We start from the raw sequence: 24,504 nt of genomic DNA on the forward strand, positions 1-24,504 counted from the left end.
GTATTTTAACCCAATACGACAACGGCATGCTTGGCACATAAACTCGAAAACGCCATAAAACAAAACATGCATTGTTTTTTTTAGTTCCTGCAGGTTATTTTTTGTCGACCTCTCTGCGGCGTTATGTCAGAGACCCGTCACACTGCAGATGCGCTCATTTGTCCGGTCCTAACGTACTTAGTAAAGTACGACGACAATTTTTATGTATAATAATGCTCACGAATTAAAATCGACCGTGTACGCCGAACGACAATAAACGCAAAAATGAAAATTAACCGATTATGCAGGTAAACACTGCAACACTGCGAGTGACGGCCGACGGGAATAGAGATCTAAACGACCCAACCCAGTGGAGCGAATCGGGTGAGCGTCAAAAACACAAAACACGAAAAGGGTCGCGGATTCAACCATTGTTTACAACGAGCTGTAACAACAACGAAGATGATGACATTAATGACATTGTAATATTATATTATGATAATAGCGGCACGTGCAAAGTGATCGTGACATGCGTATACGAGAGCATGACGGCGGATAACCGAAAAGGGGACGATCGTACGCCATGAAATTAAAGCCGTGAGCGTCTTAATCCTTAATCGAAAAATATTACATGCTTACTGCGCGTATTATAAAAATTGAGTTATTATTATGTTTACACTCTGAAAAAATACGAGCGCCACTCTAGGAATACGTCATTTAGACATAGAGATGTCGAACTCAAGATTTTGAACGGAGGATGATGAAATGACGACAAGAATACGAAATGGATGGTGCGCAAAGAGATGTAATAGTACATATTTTTTGACACTTGATACACATTATCGTATTATCTTATAGAAGAAAAGATAAAATAAAAATGTTTTTTATTATTAAAACACTCGATTTCATAATTTTTTTTTTCTTTAGTTATCTTTGGTAAATGAACTACGAGTAACGACAAATGTACAGTGATCATTTTTTGTTGCTAGAAAAAAAGTGATTTTGATCATACATTATTATCACATCCTTCGGTGCAACAACAACAATAATATTATAAATTTATACTTATAAAATTACTAGTCAAACGATTGCCATTTATAGCGACGATGACAGATTTTAGAGATGGTGGAATTGTGGAAATAAAAATGATTAAAGTATAGTGATTTATCGATAAAAATTGCAGTAAAATCACTGTCGCGTTCGGTATGATTAATTATAAATAGATATCGTTCAGGGTACTCAATTTTTTTTAATAAAAATATAATAAGTATTTGAACAGTTATCTATAAAACCATATTATGGATCCACCCTTTCTCTAGTAACAAAAAATTGTTTTCAGCATTTTATAAAGGATACCAACTAAATTAATAAAACATATTTTCTGTACTTATTCATATTTTAGTCATTAACTTATTTTAAAGTTCCAATGTATCAATTACTTTGATTTATTATATTATTATTTACTTATGTTATATATTTACTTTTATGCAGTATAATATATAATACAATCATACCTACCAATTAAACTATAATTTATTTCAATTTAATAAATAACTATTGGGATTTTAATATAAGTTGATTTATTTCTCAAAGAAATATAAAAAATTTAAAAGTATATAACAAAATGAACAATTTATCATTTCTACTGTTTTATAGTATACCTAAGGATTAAAAGGAATTACAAGAAATTAATAAATTATATGGGACGTTTTAAAACGCCGGACATTTTATTGTTTTTTTTTTTTTTTTTAATTATTGCAAGAAAACCTGCAGGACTCTAAAAAAAAAAAAAGGAGGACTGCTGTATTATAAAGGATATTTACGAACCAAATTATAATTATTGTATGCAAATGCAAATTATTCTAGACCTACAATAATTTTAATTAAATATAATCTTATATTATTATTTTTTTCTCATATATTGCACACTTTAGTAAACATTAATATACTTATTATATTTAAAAATAATTTTGTAGGTACTAGGTAAACATCAAATAAACATTCTAAAAACAATAAATTCAATTTTGCTAAATTTGATTATATTTGTTCTTATAACAGACTATTATTTTGAATTTAAGATTATTTAACATTTCGCTGAATAAATGTATTGTTTTCTAAAATTTCAATATAATCCTAAATTTATGATTCAATATAAATATAATGTTAATACCTTACGAGTTGATTAGAAACTTTATATCGTATTTCCATATATATTTTTGAAAACGTAAATTGTTAATTATGTGTATATTCTACAGTATTTTTTACATCAACACTGGGACCTATACAGTTATCACCATGTATATAAACGGTGATAAAAAGCAAATAAAAAAAATCTAATAATATTATTATTAGTCTGTTTTTTGTGGCCTAGATGCAATTACTCAGTTTATAGAATGTATAAAGCATAATATTATAGTAAATATAGGCAGGCAAATAGATAAATAAATAGGTATGTAGGTAGGTAGGTATAATTGTACTGATATGCGTAAAGAGAATATGTGATTATAGCCGAAAGAAATTCAAATGTAATTAGCTCACCATGTAACTGAGTTTTAATCTAATCTACCTATTTTTTTTTTCTTTTTAACAAATGTGATGGATAAAAGGCCCAATTCATATTAGTATATTTATAGTTTTATGTTAAACAACATATTATTCGAAATACGTATATGATACGAACAAAAGTTATCAAAGTTATCACATGACGAGCTAATAAAAAAATGCATGTTCTTTCTGTTGAACTTTGTATATGCTGAACGCACTTTGTGTGTATTAAAATAAACCAACGCATAGTCTGTTAGGTGTATAATTTACGACATATGACACTATTTTAACATAATATATTAATATGTGATGTACAACAATTGTCCATGCAACTCAAACACACATAAAACATAACATTATAACATAAAATTGCACAAATCAATAATATTGTAATATTATTGCCGTATTGAAGATAAATTCACCGAAAACAGTCAATATTATAATAAGTTATAATTACTCTACGGCCTACGCAACACACAATGTAGTTGTATTTTATATGCATATGTAGAGTAACAATAATTAAAATGACAGTAATGATAAAAAACAATAAATAAAAAAATAAAATAAAAAATAAATAAATACAATTGCCGTAGATATCCGTTTGATTCGTTGAAATCAAACTTCTGTTTGACTAAAACGAACCACACGGCTCTGTCATAATGGGGTGAGGGTGAATGTGATGAGATGAACACTATACGTTAGAATTGTATATTATTATTTGGTGTGGTTTGTACTGATCGGTGTTCGGATGTCAGAGAGGCGCTGTTGAAATATGCTATTCGATAAACCGTTTGGCGTGAACACGGTCCCGACGGCAGCGTTCGCTAGTGTATAATTAATTTAGGACGCGAAAACGGAGTAAGCGAGCGAATGATGAGCAAAATGTGTTGCTGCAGTCAGATGGAAATATGACGTCTACGGTGTAGTTTCATAGGCGCAAATAGTGTTTAGGACTTGAATGGAGGGGGGGGGGGGGAGCTGAATCAACCGAATTTTGATGAGGCTTTTCTGGAATCACAAAACCTCTAAAAATTATTCTCGTTACGCTCTTATGAGTATTAAACATAATAAATATTCAACTATAATAATTATAATAATAACGTGAATGTATGTAATTTTTGTGTTATCTATGATATGATAACAATATAAAATGAATATATTTAGTCTTTAATGTAGAAATGAAAGTATGTATTTTACTATGTTCTAATATGGTGTAAAAACCCTCAATTTTTCTTCTTTTTTTTTTTTAGAAGACGATTGGTTATAAATTATATATATATATATTATATATAGGTTAGGTAAGCTTATCCCCATAGTTTTTTCACTATTTGCGCCTACCTGTACGACCCTAGAGTATATCTTTGCATAAGAACGTCTCGCTCGAAATAATCAAGCTATAATATCCACGCGTGGTATCATTGGTATCAATTGATGTACGAATCGTTTTATTATTTTCATGTAATATTGTTAGACCTATTGGGGGTAACGTGTTATTTTTTAAAAAGCAAGCGACCGGTTGTACGATAAATGGTATGCGCGGGATTGTTTTTAACAATTATTCGTATAGTGAAATAGTTTTCTACTCCTGAACTGACAACTTCACACCGTCCCCCGGAGCTTTATCCGAATTATTCGGTTCCACTGTCGTCATTTTGATTTTTTATTATTATTTATTTTCGATCTTAAGTAAACTTGCCGTCGCCGAGCCTCGACGCAAAATCAATTTTATTGATAATTTAATTCCGACCGGTTGAATGAAGGACTAACGGTCCACGCGTAGCGCGTCGATTGTCTTTCGAACGAAATTTCACTATATTGTTATGTACATTCGTCGATACGTACACACTAACACACACGCGCGCTTAAAAATAGAGACAAATGTTTGTATATTTCCCGACCGCGTGTTGTGTTAACGTGTAATATTGTATAAATGATGTTATAATATTATGGTGATATAAGTGGTATGTGGGCTTGTGTATGCGTGCGTGTGTGTGTGTCTGTGTGCACGAGTAATTATGTTGTTCGAACAAAATTTATTTTTCAAAACTTACCGCCTTTGGAGTCCTCCGACTCGATGGGTTGTTTCAGCGCCGTGATGTCCCTGAACGTGAGCAAGAACAACACGACGAGATCCCTCTCGTTCTTGATCGGAGCTATTTGCATCAGCAGCCATAACGGTGTCTCTAACAAATATCATTTAAAAACGGTTATATGTGATCGCAGGCAAGACATGGTTATCATGCCGTTCGATGTGGCCAAAAGCGTGTTCGCCGTCTCCCACGACAACAATATCGTAATATCATAATCTATCTATTATGATATTATCGAATCGTCGACACTCTATTCTTGAGATATTATTGTCTAGTTTGGTATATGATTAAAATCAATTGAAATTATTAAAACTCTATCGGAAACGACAAATACTTTTGACCACGTCGACGAACATTTTTGTTCTTTATGCAACATGTTTTTGCAGATACTCGTATTTTAACAAGTATTTTCAACTGGAAAAAACTACCAACGAAAAAAAAAATGTCGGATACTGTGCATCCGACCGACATAAATTTAAGTGTCTACTTTTTGGCAAAGATAATTATTATATTGGTTATTTCAACTTATATCTAATTATACCCAGCCTAAATTAGGCCGTCTGAAGGCTGTTTCATATAACGGCCAATCGTTACGCGTTCAATAATATTTATAACAATATAACAACATTACACGCGTGTCCTAAAAATCTCCGCAAATTTGTCATATTGTCAAAATCGTATTCATCATGACATTAGTATTATCGTAAATTCGTAAGTATGATTTTCACTTTTCAACAAGTCGTCATATTATATATTAATATAAATAACATGCTATGATCACATACCACAGTTGTATCTGATGATTTGACTCATGAACACGTAGAAACTGATCGAAATCGTTTTCGAATCTCGACAGGAAGACCCGTTTATCCGGTTAGGTCATAATCTCTGACAAATTCACGGAAATTTTTCAGACGACTTTCAGGCTAGGATCACACTATGCGTTTTGTCGGCAACCGAAAAATACTATCCCGATTAACCGCAATCGGGACGATCGATCATACTGTGCGTTTTATCGGTAACCGAATACATACAAATGAGATTAAAAAGCCCGAAAATCGTTTTTAATTTAAATTTAAATTTTAAACTGATTTTTTATTTAAACGAAATGTATCTAGTATTATAAGTAAAAAAATAATAAAAAGGTTGTGTAATTAGAATTATTTGTTTTTATTTAAAACGTGTATCAACTAATTATGCTAATAAATAATAATATACATCTATAATATAAATAAAATATAATATATATATATATATATGTATATTACAAATATATTTTAAGTTTTTTAATTATTTAAATTTAAAAATGATTATTAATTATTCATAAAATTTTCAATTTCGGTTACCGATAATCCGCACAAATGTGATCGGACAAATTGCATTGCATGTGTTGTGCTTTACATCCCGAAACGCAACCGGACGGTTGGGCCGCAACACGTTGCGGTCGCTTCCCGACGGTTTTTAATCGGTTCCGTAAATCGGTCTAGTCTGGCCCTGATAACGCGTTTTATATTTAAACCTATTTTATTTTAGAGTGTTGCGGTTTGGCTCCGGTTGATCGGGAACCGACAAAACGCATAGTGTGATCCTAGCCTCATGTAATGATAATTATACATACGTATAAGCGTTTCTAATATAATATATTATGTTACGCCATACACTTGTACTTATATATAACTGTCGAGGTGTAAGAAGCGGTTTAAAAGCTCTATATATTTATATATAGTAAGTATTCTGTTTCGTATAATATAATATAATAATAACAATAATGGAATAACTACGGTCTTCACGTGAGAAATAATTCACTCACCAAGCGATAATTTATAACAGTGATGATTTTTATAATTATAACAATAATAACATCAATAATAATAATAACGAGTATAATAATATCGAAATAATAAGATAAGATATATCCTCAAGCTATTATTAAATTATAACATTATTATTGTTGTTATTCGTACGTCTGACCATTGGGAGCGACAAACGGAATAAATAAAAGCGGATAGTAGTTAAATTTTCTAAAAATATAACGAAAAAAAAAATTTGGAATAATAGTAATATAAATAATAATAATAATATGCAATGTACATTTTAAGATATACAGAGCAATGAAACAAGCATGCTTATCCCATATTATATTTTATTTATAATAATTTCTTTTACATTTCTGACATATAATTTAATTATACTAGAAAATCATATTTTTAAATAATTCGAATTTTTATATTACTTATTTAATTTTCAATGGCGTTCAATTATTTTTTTTCAAATGTAAATAATCCGTTCATAAATCGTTAAACACATAACTTTTCGAAAATCTTGACGCATTTTAATTGAAATTCGAATGAGTAGTTTCTGAGTTATTAAACTTTATGTACCTATTAAAATATAACAGTCCTTAATAATGGTTTTACATGAAATATAAGATTTATTACGTAGAATGTATTCTTGTACTTAATACACTTGGATAATTTCAACTAATTTTAGTAAATATAAAATTAATATTAATTAAGTACCATAGTCCACAGTTCTAAAATCCTAATGGTCCTTATTCCTTAAATCTTCTTAGCCTATAATCATAGTTATAAGTTATAACCTATCTTTATACATAAAGTTTAATAACTAAAAAACTAATCTTCTATATTTTCATTAAAAAAAAAACGCATCTTCTCAACAGTTTTCAGTATAAAAAACGGTAGTTATCATTTAAAATAAAATAAGTTTGTAACGCCATAGATCACTCTATAAATTGCATTAAATATGTAAGTATTTTAAAAGATAATCTTTAAGTGAAATTCAAGATTCAAAAAGATCAACGTTTGAATAAATTAATTATTATAGGAAAAACTGGGGCACACATGCCTGGTAAATCACACTGTATACATATTTATAGTTAAATATCCACCTAATCAAAATAATAATACGTGATTTTCGACCTTAGGCTACTTATAGCTTTTCGAATATATATACGGACCTACGTTTAATAGTTATATAATATACAATAATTATCTGTACAATTGCGTTGTTCGATCGCATTGTACGTTGTCATTACATTTGTCGGCGTGCTTGGCTTTACAGGTACGCATGAACGTTAAAAATAATAAAAATAATAATAATAATAAATAAAAAAACAATAATAATAATATAATAATATAATGACAATATAATATATAACCCATAACAATAACATAAATTATATAGACACAGTGTAATTATTTTTACAGATAGAACTAAATATAATTTTACCAGATTCCCAAACTAGATTAGGTTAGTAATTATTATTATTTATTATTAAAGTATTAAATCAGGTGTAAATGTATTGTGAAGCTAATAAGGCGTAATACATATTTTTTATAGGTACATGAAAAATGATTACAATTTTAAAATCACTTTTGATTTCACAGAAACAGCTTTAAAATCAAGCTGGCTGAATTAAAGAAATATCAAATTCAATCATCAAATACGTTTATTTAGCTATTTTAATTTATTAATGTGTTTACGATTAAACTTTTTCTAATCATTAAATACAAATTATTATTAAAAAAAAAAAAAATAGGCTTTCTCAAATATATAATTTTTTTTTTTTTTTTTTTTGAAAGTAGATACCTATAGAAATGTATAACGTTATAAGTATAACTGCGCACGCGTGTTCTGAAAGAGCAAATTATTTAAAAAAAAATGTTTTTATAAATATTTGTGTACCTATGCAATTGTCCCATTTTTTGTCAAAAAAGTATGGATTCAATCAATAAATTTAGTAAAATTGAAAAAATTATCACACTGCATGTTATTATAATATATAATATAACAAAACAAAATAATGATAAATTAAAAAAAAATATGTAATATATATATTGTCATCGTGCATATAATGTTGTTAAAACAATCGGCTACAAGGTGTAGTTCAAAATGGCATCCGCCTGTGGCGTCTGAGGTGGTTTTTAAAATAAAAGCGAATAAATATATTATTCTCGCGGGTTTCTATATTATGACAAATGCCTAATTAATTATGCCGGGGGCTTATCGCAAATACTGAGCAAGAAAATATTATGTAAAGGAATATTGTATATACATAAATAAATGAAAATAAATAATAATTATAACAATAAATTAAAATAATAACAAAAAGAAAAAAAATATATATATATATATTAAATTAAAGAAATGATTAAACCGTTCATTCTACGGTACCTGCTTAGTCTTAAAGCCAACATACCTTCTGGCAGATCTGGGTTGGTACATATTTAAAAAAAATAATAAGTTTTGTTAATTTTTTTGTAGACACCAAAAATCGTTGAGTATCATATTGTGATATAATGCAACGACAATGACATAAAAAATAATGCATAATATTATAATATTTTTATATAGATACAACACGTAACACACATATTATATAACAAATTTAACAGCGTATGAAGTATGGAGTTTGGAGTTATTTTCCATGAAATGTAACATATAATATTGCATGCGTGAATATACAAGGATTTATTATTTCATTTCAATGTGCAGGTATGTTGCAGTATTATTAATAAATAGTAATATATTTTTGTATAAATGGTAGACTGCGAGGAATCCGGAAAAAATTTAGCAATTATCCACATATAATATTAAATGCATTGCATGCCAGTGGTATAGGTATTTGGGATTTTTGAAATGACTGATGTGTAGTGAAATATTATTTGACTATAATGGGTAAATTATACGAAATATGTAATTGTTCTTATTATAATAATATAATCTTCCATTTTTAATAAAAAGTGAAAATAAAATGTATGAAACGAACGACGCATTATACGACACACAAATATCAACCGAGTATTTAAAATTAAAAAGTTACATTATATTTTATAAATTGGTATGACCATACATCATTATGTTTTGGAATGCAGAACCCAAGTGTTAACTATAAAAATGTCATTTTAAAACATGTTGAGTGTGACTTGTCTATTCGTTTTTTATTAATTACAACATATTAAGTACATATTTAAAATGGTATGATGTATAACGAAAGTGCATTATAATAAATATTTTATTTACGCGTAAAATAAAGTGTATAGTTATTATAAATTGAGTAAAAATTGTTTTATTTATCGATGATTGATAATTAAAATAACTAATTAGTAGTCGAGTAATATCATTCTTAGAATATTATCGGTATATTATTCGATGATGGCAGAGGCCCCGAGGTCGTCGTGAAACCAATAACGAACGATCGGTATATACATACAATAATATTATGTAAAATGTATTATAGTACAGTAATATATATTGGTAGATGTGCGATATGTGGTGAATATTGATTTGAAGCGCAATGGGAAAAAATTATACGAGACTACGTAAATATAAACTCTGTGAAACAACCCTATATATAATACACATTATGATATGTGTTTGTATACGATAATGTGTATTAATTTTTCACCGGGCAGGAAGAAGTGAGCCTAGAGAGTTATATCAACTATACAAAATGATTTATTAATGGGCCACGTGTGATTTTTTCACTCAACGCACGAATATTATATCAAATTAATTGGTTAGAAAATATTAGGATGAACAATAAAGTTGACTTAAAGTCGCTACGGTTCTAGTGGTTATAGGGAATACCATCTGCATCCAAGCATTGATCTATTAATGAAGTATGAGTTTCGAACAGCACTATATTAGCTTTTTTTGAACACTGTCTTGCATAATAAAAATAAAGGTCTTGTTTTTCATCAATTCTAAATTGTTTGCCAATTATTATTTTTACCCTTTGAGTGGTGTGTATGATTTTATTATATGAAGTCATAACACACGCATGGCTTTTTGAAGGTCAACGGATCGATTTCGAACGGGTGAAATGTCTATGAAATTAATTACGAAAAAATTTTAAGGGTGCGTTGAACTTCAATCAATACAAAGTTGGATATTATTTATTTTTTATCCTGTTCCAAATTTGTATCACTTTTTAACCTATCATTACGTACTCATACGTGATTAAAAATTAATTAGAACAAGAAAAAATTATTACATTTAATCAATCTTCGTCGTTTTTATGTGTTAAAATATGAATCTGTTGTAATCACGATTTATTTTAAATATGGTTTCATTTGGACTACTTGAGTCATTTTAAAATTGGTAATTTTCATCCAATTTCTTGAACTACAAAGTTGTTGGAAGTTCTACTCACCCCCAATGTTATAAACATGATGTGCACTTCTGCACACTGCGAACTGTTGTATACTATTTTCGATGTAATCATATGAAAAAAGCCTTTCATCAATGCTTATGGAAAACGTGTATAAATTAAAGTACAGTATAAGTTTTAATTGTCTGACCGTAAATAAAATGCAATGTATAAAGCCGGAGACGAAGGAATGATGGTGGGCAAGGTGGTGTGGAGAGGCAAGGCCCTGGTACGAGAAAGGCACGAATTTTGTTTGGAATCTTTTTTGAACACGCACGCACGCACACAGATTGGTTGTATAGGTAAGAAGAAAGGGGAGAAGTGGGTCATTTAAGTCTATTTGTTTTCTGGAGGACCGTTTGGTTGTAATAATCGTTACATCCAAAACTGAAACGCTTGCCGTACTGGTGAATATTTTAATATTTTTACGATTAAAACCATTAAAACAGACTAAATGACAGTAGGAAGTATGAACGTTAGCTTAAATTTACATTTAATAATAATAAAATTATATAAATATTCATATCTGTCAATATAGTGTTGTACGTACTGTGCATACAAATAGTTTTTTCACAACTATTATTCCCTAAAAAATCGTATTATTAGGAACATTTAAAAATTATATATATATATATAATATTTTAATACGATATGTTAATAATAATTGAGTAATTAAATAAAAGATTAACATTTATTGAGTATTTTGTAATCACTAATTTGAATTATGTTATAATTAATTTAAATTTTAAAGAAAATAATTTTTAATTTAAAACATTTAAAAATATATAAAACTGACATTTAAATTTAATATTAAAGATGTATTTATAATACGGATAAATTGTGTTGAGTCTTGAACTCTGGAGAAATATATAATTATAAATATTACATATTATTTATAATTTTAACATACATTTTGATAGCTTAATTCGAAGTTATTAAAAAACCGCATAAATTATGCATAATATTTACATCAATAGAAATGGAAAAACATAGTTAACAATTATTAAAATAAGTTCTTATTCTAAAAATTTTAAAATTTAAGTTACAATTTATTATAGTTCAAAGAAAGGAATATATTATCAAGGAATCAACTTTAAATAAAATAATTTGTAATCCAATATTAAATAAATAGTTCAAATATAATATAATTTTAATAAGTTAATAAATTAAACCATTGATTGATTAAATAATTATTGCTTTGACTGAAAAATAGAATATTTTCAAATCAAAAATTAGTATTTTTGAACGAACAGATATTGTTTAAAATAAATTCAGTATTAAATAAAGTACTAATTATTCATACAATTTTTAGAATGAATAAAAAAAACTCAAATAGATAAATATAATTTTCTTTAGTCTTCATATCATCATATTATATTTTAAATATTATCATCCACATAATAATCATCAATTAAAATGAAACTACTGGTTTTAATTTGGATTTAGGTATCTAACAATTTTTAAAAACACCATCTTATTTGTACTTAGTAATTGAAAAAACTAGTTTGTACAAACAATATTATCATACATCTATAACTCTTTGGATAAGAGATTGAATAATGAGTACCTATTCAAGAATAATTTTGTTTAGCATAACAGATAATACATTTTATGTTTTTTTATAGTGCGGATAATTTCACAGTAGAAATAGATAACAAGTATAATAATAATTAAAATTTCATATTAATATTTAAGAAAATTCCATGTCCAAAAAACAACAAAAAAATGTTTAAAGATAAGAAAATATCTAAGTGTTTGAAAATACGCTTTTCGAGTATTTGTATTTAAGAATTCCAAATTTTAAATCGTTATGAATATTATATTAAAGAATATAAAACAGGGGTTACCAAGTGTACTAGATCAATGCTTTTCAAACTTTTTTGTCATAGGCTCCTCTAAATTTAGTGTGAAACTGTCAAGGCCCCCTTAATCAAAGTCATTAATTATTTTTTATTTATTATATGCTAAAATAAATTTTTAACTATTTAACTGCCTTGTAAAGGGCCGCAACCACCAGTTTAAGAAGCACTGTAATCACTGTAAGTGTAAAAAATATATATCAGGTACAATGTATGAATCATTACAATATCATGTCTTCTACTTATTCGCAAAACTGCACACCAAATTTTTAGGGAATATAATAATATATGTATCGTTACGATGGCGCGTCATAATAATAACACGTGTATTAACTTCAATTTAAATCGTTATTTTATTTTTTTGTGAATTCAATACACCATCACTTATGAATAATGCTACAATGCAAAAACCTTGGTGTTTTTTTTATTTTTTTTGTTTTATCGCCGATTATGATTACACGATGAAAATTTAGCATGAATTTAATTTAAAAAAAATCTTGAACGTTGATACTCACTGTGGCAAATCATGTATACTATATACTATTTTTATACTGTATATGAAAACCGTTTACCAATCAATAATATTGCTAATAATGCAATAATTCGGTCATGCGAATTTACGAACGTATAGCGGTCTTTTGAAACCTCGACGATATTAATTAATATTGACACACGAGAGGTAGATAACGGTGACTGAACGAAAAGAAAAAAAAAACCTTTTCGACGGCAATGACATTTATTTTTCGTTAGATTTGGACAGAGACGGTAATACCACTATACGCGAGCGTGACCGGAAGAGGATATTCGTTTCGACAATGGGACGCCGCTCGCATTGTATCCGGGAAATTAGGTCCGCGGAGTGCGAACGAATAGGGTCAACCAGGGTGTGATTTAAGAATCGAATCTTTTCAAAATCGCCTCCTTTTTCTTTTATTTATTTATTTTTTTTTTTTTTTTTTTTTGGCATCGTTACAAAGAGGTCCACTTGACAACGACAGCGACGGTATTCGTGAAATAAAATATATACGTATGTATGACTTTCTCACACACATACGCACGAGTGCGCGCGCTGTCCCATAGTTGTCGCCACCGTCGACGACTAAGTTTGGAAACTTTTCAATTTGGATAAGTGACTTGTATCGAACTCTTTGATGAAAACTTCGCTACGTTATTCCATCACCTGTTTCAACTTTGCCACCACTTCGACCTCTTTGAGACGGCAACACCCAACATCTCCCAACCGCTCACTATTCACCGATTCCACTGACAAAACTTAGAGTTCCCGTGGATATTTCGATGTCGAAAATAATTATAAACGCCTACTGATCTTGCAACCAAGCAACGGTTTCGGTTCTAAATTACACGATATCGAGTGATGAATATTATATGTAATTTTAATAAGTAAGAACATTGATATCCGTCACCTATATTAAATTCAATACAGTCAAAATCGCTTATTACGATATTCAAGGGATCAAGAGAATCTGATCATTATAACCGAACTTCGTTATATCCGGATTATAAAATGTAACAACACATAAAATATAAAACCATCCAAATACATTGCTTAGAATTGTTTTACCCGAAATATCGTACCACATCGTTATAAGCGAATTCGACTGTATAAAAATATTAGACCTCTCCGGACAACCCGATATATTCGGCCAAAAATTATTTAATTTTTGTTTTATTGAACATTGTAAATCTTTTTTTTATTATTATGCAACGAGGTTTTCAAAAAACGAAGGTAAATGTTTTATTTTTATTTTTATTAACCGGGATGTTGTAAACACCATTGTCTTACTCGATAATAAAACAGACAAAAGTTAATAGGTATGCAGTGGTTACATCCTGTATTTCGCATATAATTATATCATTATAATTTAATGTTTGTTGTGTATGCTATGAACACGCAAATATAAAAAAAAAATATATGTTATTTGTATTTTGTTTTTCTTAAACTATGTTCAAGAATTAAAGCGATAAAAACAACTTTATTTAAACCATCATATTATGCACGTAGTATAGTAATATTTTGTATTTATTTTATTTTATTGGACTATTAGGTGGTTAAGACACGCGCGTACATACATACACACACACACACACACAATATATATTATTTCAAGGTAACATGAATTCCAACGATATACAGCGATAAGATGAAAAATGTTTATATTTTATATTATGTGATGATGACCTTGTTTTAGGGTTTTGGCAAGATATTAAATTTTCGTTGATTTACGGTTCATCAGTGCAGAAAGTCGGCCCCATTGGGATTTGGTATGAAAATATATTTTTGTGAGGCAGACGTAACAATATTAGTTGTTAACGGAGTAGATGTATACATGTATACTATATTTATACAACATTTTCAGAAAATTCTCCAAAAGTTTAAGGAACACGAATGTAGTTAGTTTATATATATATATACTTGGATACATATATGCTTTTAAAATGGTAGAAAAAAAATAAACCCCACTGGATGCGAAAATCATTAATGGTATTAAAATGTATTTATGCGTTTATATTAAACAGAATAACCAAAAGGAATTGTAGTAATATTATTCGAGTTGAGTGATAAAACTACGCCTGTCACTTGTTTTATATTAAATAATAATAATAATTATTATTATATTCGAATGCGACGCAACCGCATATCGAAAATCCTTTAAATAAATAACTCGTCTGCAGTAAAGGTCTGAAAAAGGGGGAAGACCGTGGAAAAATGTCAAATTGAAATCACAGGATTTATAAAGTTTTTGGTTACATGATATAATTATACATACGAATATGAGTATATTATGATATTATGATGATTAGAAGGAATGTGCGATACTTTTTGTTTGCATTAATAACTCAGCGGTTGACGCATAGATCGAACGTAATGAACTCGCGTAAAATCAACGATATAGAACCAGCAAACGCAACTGTTAATACATAGATACACATGAATATAAAACAAAATGTTATTCTATTACATATAAATCGTCAGTTTATTTACCGTTATGAATAGTATTATGCCTCAATAAAAACGATTGGTGTTGCGTACGGTTAAATACCTGTGTTCAATATGATCAATATGATGTCGGACAACCGAAAGTACTGCGATAATAGAGTTTATATCTACACACACACACACACACACACACACACACACACATATATATATATATATATATACAAATACCGATTTAATATTGTATCATTGAATCGTTTTGTTTCGTTAAAATATTATCACAGCAAACGTATACAATATAATAATTATTATTCAACAAATTCCATTAATTCATCAATCAATTTCGATAATATAATTAATTTTTGAGCTTTAACCTGCAAGTGTTTCACAAAGCATGCTCACTAATATTTTTCCTGAAGAGTAAACTTATTTAAATTAAAAATATTGAACCCTTAAGTATACTTAATATAATTATCTTATAAGTATACTTATATTTCAGATAAAACGATATATTACATTTTTGTGTCATCAAAGAAATTATTTTTTTTGTGATAAAAACCACAGCAACAGGTCTCCTTTTCAAATGAGTATCTTTTTTTTTAATTATTATCATCATCATTATTTTTTTTTTTTTTTTTAAGAGATGAGGTTTTTAAAACTGGTTATATACCTACGAATAAATTGAAATCTTAACGAATTTTTTTTGAGTTATTTAAGTATGATAATAATTATAATGACTTTAGTAATAGTAATTATAGTAAAATGCATAAACTAAATCTTATATTAATTTATAATATATCCGTGATTATCCGAATAAACTTAATACTCAAATAAACATTAACTGTTTTCTTTTATAATTTATGTAAAAATATAATCATTAGTGTTTATATAAAATTTAGTATCAAATAAAATATTTATTTAAAATTCGATTTAAAGTAAACATGCATCAAATATATAAGTATACATCTAAATATTTAAAAAATCTTTCGATTAACTGATATTAACAAAAAAAAAAAAAAAAAAAAAAAATGGTTCTTTTTGAAGAATATAATGTAAGTATCATTTCAAGATATTTCTGAAATGGCATTAAAACCTAATAAAAAAAATTCAAAAACACAAATTTTAATTCATCAATATGATAAAACGATTAAATTGGTAGAAATGGTTGATAATGATTGTTAAATCATTTTGTATAATATAATCAATATTTGAGGAATGGCACCGTGAAACTTGTATGAAGAAATCGAGATGTAATGGAAACAAACATTTTAAAATCTATGTGATGGCTAATGTTTATACTTATATATTAGAAATAACCGATATTTTAGGTACCTTAAAAGTTTTAATTTATTAACTAAAATACATTTTTGTTAGTTGTACGACATGCGTTTCATTAAAAACTGTACTACCCTGTCATAAATATTTATATTTATCATCGTTATTATAGTAAACGAGGTATTTCGAATTATTTTCCAATGTTATTGGTGGGGAAAAATAGTTTTGATGGTCAACAAATGCGTATAAATTGCGCTTGTGTTTTTTTGGTCATGATGCATATTTAAATAATAATGCAATTTATTTTTTGTAGTTATGTAAAATAATATGCGTGTGTACGTTGTACCTATATACATTATATTAATCATCCCAGGTTCAATTTCGCAAGCCAAAAATATAATATATGGCATCACAAAATAAACACCATGACAATCACGGACCACCGACTACGCGCATTTTATACCGTAAAATGTCGATGTTCAAAAACGTTAATTTCGGAACTAGTTGGCTAATTAACATTCTGTCGTTAGAATAACGTAGATATATATTTATTTTTATTTTTTAATCTATTCGATCACCGATCGACAGAAATTAAAATCCGGTTGCAAAGACAGTGGTCGTGGTTGAATTTATGGTTATCTTAGAGATTCGGCATTTTGCACATTATTATAATATCATGTTACCAGTTCGTGCCGATCTTATGGAATCTAAAACATTACACATCGGCTTAGACACTCACTGTTCTTTTTGTAGAGCAAAATTTCGAACTGATCGTTGTAGTGGCTCTCCAACACTTCGTCTATTCTGCATATCGTCTCTTTGTCCGTGAGATCACCATACATGAACGAGCATCGGCATGACTTTTGCATCACCTATGTGTGGTGACGGGGAAAAACAATATAATTCAACGAGTTGTTATGTTAATATTCAAAAAGGAAATATTAATTTATTGATTTATGTATATCGTAATTGAAATAATGAAAAAAATCACCATTATAGTTATTAAATTGTTGTCAGTCGGCAAGTGTAAATAGTGAGTATACTTACCTCCGCCCGATTATATCCGGAAATTTTGCAGAACGACTCGTTGCAATAGACGATCGGAAAGTCGACAATCTGAGCATTGGCCAAAAGGAAGCTGCTATCTGCTGTAAGCGAAAATAAACGTATTTTAAAAATTACAAATATTTGAATAGAAAATTTATAATTACATAATAGACTATTTTATGTTATTTTATTTTTTAAATATTAAACATATAAGCAACATTATTAAAAAATACATATTTTTTTTATGTTTTTGAAGTAAACTATCATAATACGTTTTAGAATATTATATAACATTTGCTTAATTTTTCGGAATAAATAAATCTAAATTAAACGTATTTAACACTTTTTTATGTATATTAATTAATTTATTCTATAAAACGCTTTGCGCAGGGTGCATACCTAGATAGATTAGGTATGTTTAATGTTTTTTTTTTCTCAAGGAGTGTATCAAAAAATAATTCAAAAGCATATTAATTTTAATGATATTAAAAAATTTAATTTCTTGAAATCGCATAAATTCTTCTAGAACTACGGTTGACTATAAAATATAATTGGCATATTAACATGAAAAGTACAAACAGTTTCAGCAAGTATAACTGTTATGAATCTGTAATATATAGTTATGAGACAAAATTACGTCAAAATGTATTGTAAAATTAACTTCTTTTGTTCCAAAAACTGTTATTGGGTGTTCATAATTATATGTAAATCTATAATGCGTGCAAAAGAAGGCATGGTTTTAGAACGGAATTTCTACACAAACAGAAATATTAATTTTTATGTAGCAGATGGTGCTTACTAAATAACAAAATTCTAATATAGTCTGAATTATTTTAATTTCTGTCTATTTTTAGAAAACCAAAACAAATGTTTTATTTTTTTATATTAATAAATATATAACATGGCATTTATATTTATTGTTCATACTTATAAATTTATTAATTTAGCAACAACAAATCTGTTCTCTCCGTATTATAAAAGAAGAATATATAAAAAAAGTCTAATTTCCTTCCTCAGGTTGCAAGTTGAACAGATTAAGGCTCGTTAACTCATTATTCATACATTTTATTAAATATTCGCGAAAATAACAAAATATGATGTTATAATTCTTTGTCGTTTATTATTATAGCAATATTGTAAAAAGTATATGGGTACATTTTAAGTTTTTTTTTTTTTTTTAATTTTGTAGTACTGGACAAATAATTAGGAACTAAACTTTTTATACGCAATATTGATTAAGAAACTGAAGTTAAACACTCGCATTAGTTGCATTATACGTATATTATGTTGAGTAAAATATAAATATTATGAACATAAAATTTCTATAGTGTATAGAAATATTAATGTATTTAAACATATTATTGTTTGTGTAGAAATTTGAACAGTCAGCGTAAACATAAAAGTCCAATAAATCCAATCATGAAAACATCTCGTATGATATATGTTTTGTATCAAGTTCATGTGTTTTTATGAAATGTTTCAATGTCAAGAAACACGCAAACCATGTATCACACAATTATATAGTTGTTATATTATACTTTGATCTTATAAAAATGATATTATTATAAGGTTAGGGATAATATCCAACCACCACTATGTTATTAGTCGAGGTTCAAAAACCCCATGATTTCGTTATTTCAATTCTAGTAATTTCTTTGGAAATATCTTATACCAACGAGTTATATACACGTTGAAATATTAAGCCATTCGTTAATTTGCTGCACAAAGCAGTTTATTGCTTAGAAATTGCTAATATGATGTGTAAGCCAACAGATAAAATTGATATTACTTTAAGGGGATTCGTTTTTAAAGAATTAAATATTGGTAATTTACTAAGTTTGCTTGCGTATGTTTCAAGAACGTGTGCGCAGAATTGAGGTTCGTAAAAGTTTCTAATTTATAGTAACTAAAAATCATATACTTTGGTTCAACGTGAAAAAAAAAACTTAATTTATAGTTTTTATAAGATAGCAATCGGTTATTCTGTTTTTTTTTTATTTTGTTTCTGCTTATTATATTAGTTATTAAAAAATGCCTTGCATTTTTATGTTTTTAAAATTTAAAGAATTTAATACTATACAATAATTAAAAACTTCACGTTAACAGTACGAAAAACAAAAAAAATGTTGTAACAATCGATTAATGATGCTATTTGATCGAAACGTAAGATTATTGTTAGGTAGATATACATAATATTATTATTATATAATATAATCATGGTCAATGATACCTGTAAATGCAAAAAGAAAAACGATATGATAACAATATTCGTTAACGGGGTCACGACCGACTAAAATATATTATTTTTTAAGTGTAAAAATAAGCCAAGTTTTATTCAACTACGGTGCTCAGATGTAGTGTTCACGTTGGGTCGAGCGCAAGGTATATAATAATTTGATAATCTTTTCCGGAGTGGCTTATAAGCGCGTCGTCGAGGAGCATTTGTTTTCATTAGTACATAATATATATATCGCGCTTCACTTGTCACCGATCGATGGACCGAAAGAAAAACAAGGCGGTGTGTGCGAGTGTGTGTCAGTTATACAAATAAACTCGTAATTGGGGTCAACAGTGGAATATTATCTCAACAAACGCCACCCGATAACAGTAAGTATAATACTAACACGGTACTCGTCCGTGAGCGAAGATCGAAAGGACGACAAACGGTCGGTTTCTCGATCTTAGGCCTATTTCCCATCCCTACCCTTACCGCACGTAAAAACCGTTGGTCATAATCATTAGCGATATGATAAGGGAGGGGTTGAATTTCGGGTAAAAATCGAAATCGGCATTTCCGGTCGGGTGCTGTACACCCCGTCGGGAAGCTTTACGTTAAACGTTTGCGCCACATTAGGCGAGCCGCGAGTATATCGGGGTCCGGGATTTGAGGCAACCTACTTTGGGTATACCCCGTACATAACCGGTGTAGGCGGTGTCAGGGTTATTGGGGAGGAGGGTTGTGCGAGCGATCCGGGTGCGACGGATGACGGTGAACACGGGGATGGAACGTGTGTACGGTCCGTGACGTCGTATAGAATCCGAATGACGTCACAGGGAGGCACGCGCGCGGGTCAATAACCGTCGTCGTGGACCGCCGTTGCCGCCACCACCACTGCCGCCGCAACCGCTACGCCGCTATACACCGGTGCGCGAGCGGCGCCCCTATATACAAAGGTCACGGCAGTGGCGCGACTTCCGAGAAACGAAACGAAAGAACGGGAAAATTGAAGAGAAAAAAATAATCGCAGGAAAACGTTTTGGACGGAACGAGATAAATAAAAAAATTCCGTCTCCGCGTGGAAAGCACGCGTGAACGGTGCCCGCAAAGGACCCGCGCATATGTATAAACACACATACACATACATACACACATATATATATATATATAAATTATATACGCGGGCGAAAAATTCCGTTGTGTGTGCGCGCACTCTACGGAACGGATTAAACGACTTTACGGAAACTCTCTCACCGCCCGGCCGAGTGTTGCCTTCCCCGCCATTGCACCAACCCCTCCAAGTGTAACGGGTGCTATTGATCTGTATGAGACTCGCTCGCTCCACCACCACCACCACCATCACTACCACCGTCGACCGTCTACACTCATCCCTTCACCGACCGAACACTCTCTCCCGCCTCCTCAAACATCACCACCGCACCCATCACCCCTTAACGTCCTGCCACCACTTAATAGGTTGTTTCGAACGAACGGCATAGAGACGATACTGCTATGGCGGCAGTAAGTGACAGTGCGTGCCTGTTCATATATTTACAGCGGCTGCCGATCAATTTTCACGCGAAACCCGTGAATGGGGAAACCACTTCGTCGACGTCATATTATAATGTGGTTTTGGCCGCGAAAAAGAATTTTTTTTTTTTTTAAATATAAGTTTTTTAATTTTTTAGTTGATCTCGATAATCTTCCCATTGCTTGTGTAACGCCACAACGTCCTGACAAGATATTTTTCGTTCGCGATCTATAACAATACATATTGTAATGATGTCGTAGAAATCGTCGAATATATTTAATATTATGCATATAGTGTTTTCGAGTACGCGTGACACAGGTGGCCGTCGAAGCGACCGCGTAGGTGCGTGATAATATATTATTAATATGGGCGGATGAGGCCGATCCATATTGTGTGACGCGTATATCATTATGATATGCAGCTGCGGTATAATCGTGTCGGATTTAACTATAGAGTGGAAAAACATTTGGGACGAACTCGGTTTGAAAAATACATAATATTTTATATTTTATTGAAAAGCAAAATAAAATACTTTTGATTATTTTTTTTCCAAATTTAATCGATCAAATGGCATAATAATAATAATAATAATAATATAATGATTTATTCCGTAATACATAAGCGTAAAAATAAAATTCAAAAACTAAGGAAAGATTATTTTATCAATAACCAATTGTTATGCTTTTAATTGTTGAATGGTTCGGGTTAATTTATTTAAATTAAACATTACCACTTGATAAGAATATACCTAACTAGAAAACTTTAAAAATAATAATTCCCGAATCTACGAATCGAGGATTAAAAAAACATAATGTTATTATAGATTAAAAATAACTTAAATAAACATATTATTTCATTGAAACGTTCATTCAAAATATGATAGAATATAAAATTTGTCGTTATTGTCATTGTCAATATCGAATCGTTTCTTGCACAGCCTTTATTTCATAGCATAATATGGAATATAATATTATTATTAATATTTTTAATATTATTATCATTGCATTTTATTATACTGTTTGTTACCAATAGTTGTCAAGAAATTATTTGCGATATGTTCGTAATAAGGCTCTCTATAATAAACAAAAAAATGGCATGCTAAAAAAAATACAGTTTACTATATATATATTATATATATCAATGAATAATGTTATGATTGTCATTATGTAGTTAATATTATTTTAATAGTTGAAATATGATCTTATGCAAACTAAACAAAACGTTACAGTACATACTATGCGATTGTTACACGATGGACCTACGATTATACAACATACATATAATAATATGTATATGTTACGGTCAGGCGAACATTTTTCTTTTCGCTAATCGGAAAATAATAGTGGCATTTCGTGAACGACAACAATACCGCCTATTATTTACTTTAATGTAATCGGTCGTGTACCCATTGTGATGGGTTTAGTTAGTCAACGAGTCTGTTTGTTTGACTTTTCATTAATACGCCATTTGTAAGTACATAGAATTTATTATAACCACGGCAATGAATTATTCAAACTTACATATATCAAATATTTATTCAACGGCGTAATATGTACATAAGCGTGTTAATTATATTTCGTAAAAGTGTTTTTATTATGTCTGTATTATTATATTATTATAGTATTGAGACGAAAGCTAAAAATTGAACTGCACTTGCTGTAATATATAGAAGATTGTTGTTTGATTAAAAGTAGTTATACAGAAATTTGAATATACATATTTCAAAAACGTTTTCGACATCCGTATATCTTACACAATACCACATTAATAGTTTACAAAAAATATAATAATTTTATAACCTATTTAAGTTGTTTTCTATTCTAAATAATTGCGAACAAAAATAACGTACATGAAACATTCTAATAATAAATATTTCAATGGAGTAGTTTTGATTTTGATCAATATATTGTTTTACGAATTACCAAATAAAAATCGTATATTTGTGTCGGAGATTTCACAATAAGCTGTATCAGGTATTTACGATACAGAGAAATAATAAAAATAACAAAAATAAAAACCAATGAAAAATTAAAATTAACTTTTAAAACTGTTCATTTTATCGGCGCTAGTTGTTTGGCACTGAAATCCGTCTGAATGATTTACGAGCACCGATGTAGTCTCCCGAATTACTCTTCGTTTAGCGGCGTCTCTCAAGGCACTTATTAAAGCTAAAACTTTTTTTTTCCAATACGCTGTTTTTCAAGTGACAAAACTCGAACAACAATTGTTATTTTCTAAGTACCGTATGAACGGAAAGTATATCGATCGTTAGCCTGCAGTCACAATCTGCCACTTAAGTGGATTAATCAATTCCAGGTGGGTTACAGGTGACGTTTATCAACAACTTTTTTTTTTTTTTTATGTTGTATTGGAGAGATTCACGTCGAAGTATGCACCTTGCTATCAAGACATATTGTTTTCATTGAATAAACGCCTGCTTTCTTAGTGTTAATCAACGGGAAACAGTCAAATAAAATAACTTACAAGGTAATTTTAACAATGTGTCGAAGATATATGGAAAGTTAAGCCATTTATTTATTTTGTATACATAGTAATGTTATCATCTAGTATATTGAATTATCAGGGATTGTTTAATAAGTTATACTATAGCCCAGATGAATTATAATATAGTTTGTATTATTTTTAATGTCGAAGGCGAAAATTAGCATGAGACAATGGTTTTGTATAAAATTATTTTATTGTTTAATGCAATTCTGTGCGGCGGCGATTTCCTTACGTATACGAAATGGATCCTTCATTATTTATTTCGTCGACGATGACGGCCAAAGCATAATGGGCTCTGCGTATATATTATTATTATTATTATTAT

The 24,504-nt window shown here is 29.3% G+C and overlaps 1 protein-coding gene across 1 annotated transcript in view; it reads right to left on the minus strand.

The window, feature by feature from the left end:
• Positions 1 to 24,504, minus strand: part of LOC112595203 (potassium voltage-gated channel protein eag) — a 203,580-nt gene that overhangs the window by 31,286 nt on the left and 147,790 nt on the right. The window contains 3 exon segments of the mRNA XM_025340329.1: positions 4,575 to 4,706; positions 17,618 to 17,750; positions 17,926 to 18,026. Of these exon segments, the coding sequence (XP_025196114.1) occupies positions 4,575 to 4,706; positions 17,618 to 17,750; positions 17,926 to 18,026 (366 nt within the window).

This window comes from Melanaphis sacchari, unplaced genomic scaffold, assembly GCF_002803265.2.
Source record: "Melanaphis sacchari strain LSU unplaced genomic scaffold, SCAv2.0 Contig261_pilon_pilon, whole genome shotgun sequence".
In the NCBI taxonomy this organism is placed as follows: domain Eukaryota; kingdom Metazoa; phylum Arthropoda; class Insecta; order Hemiptera; family Aphididae; genus Melanaphis; species Melanaphis sacchari.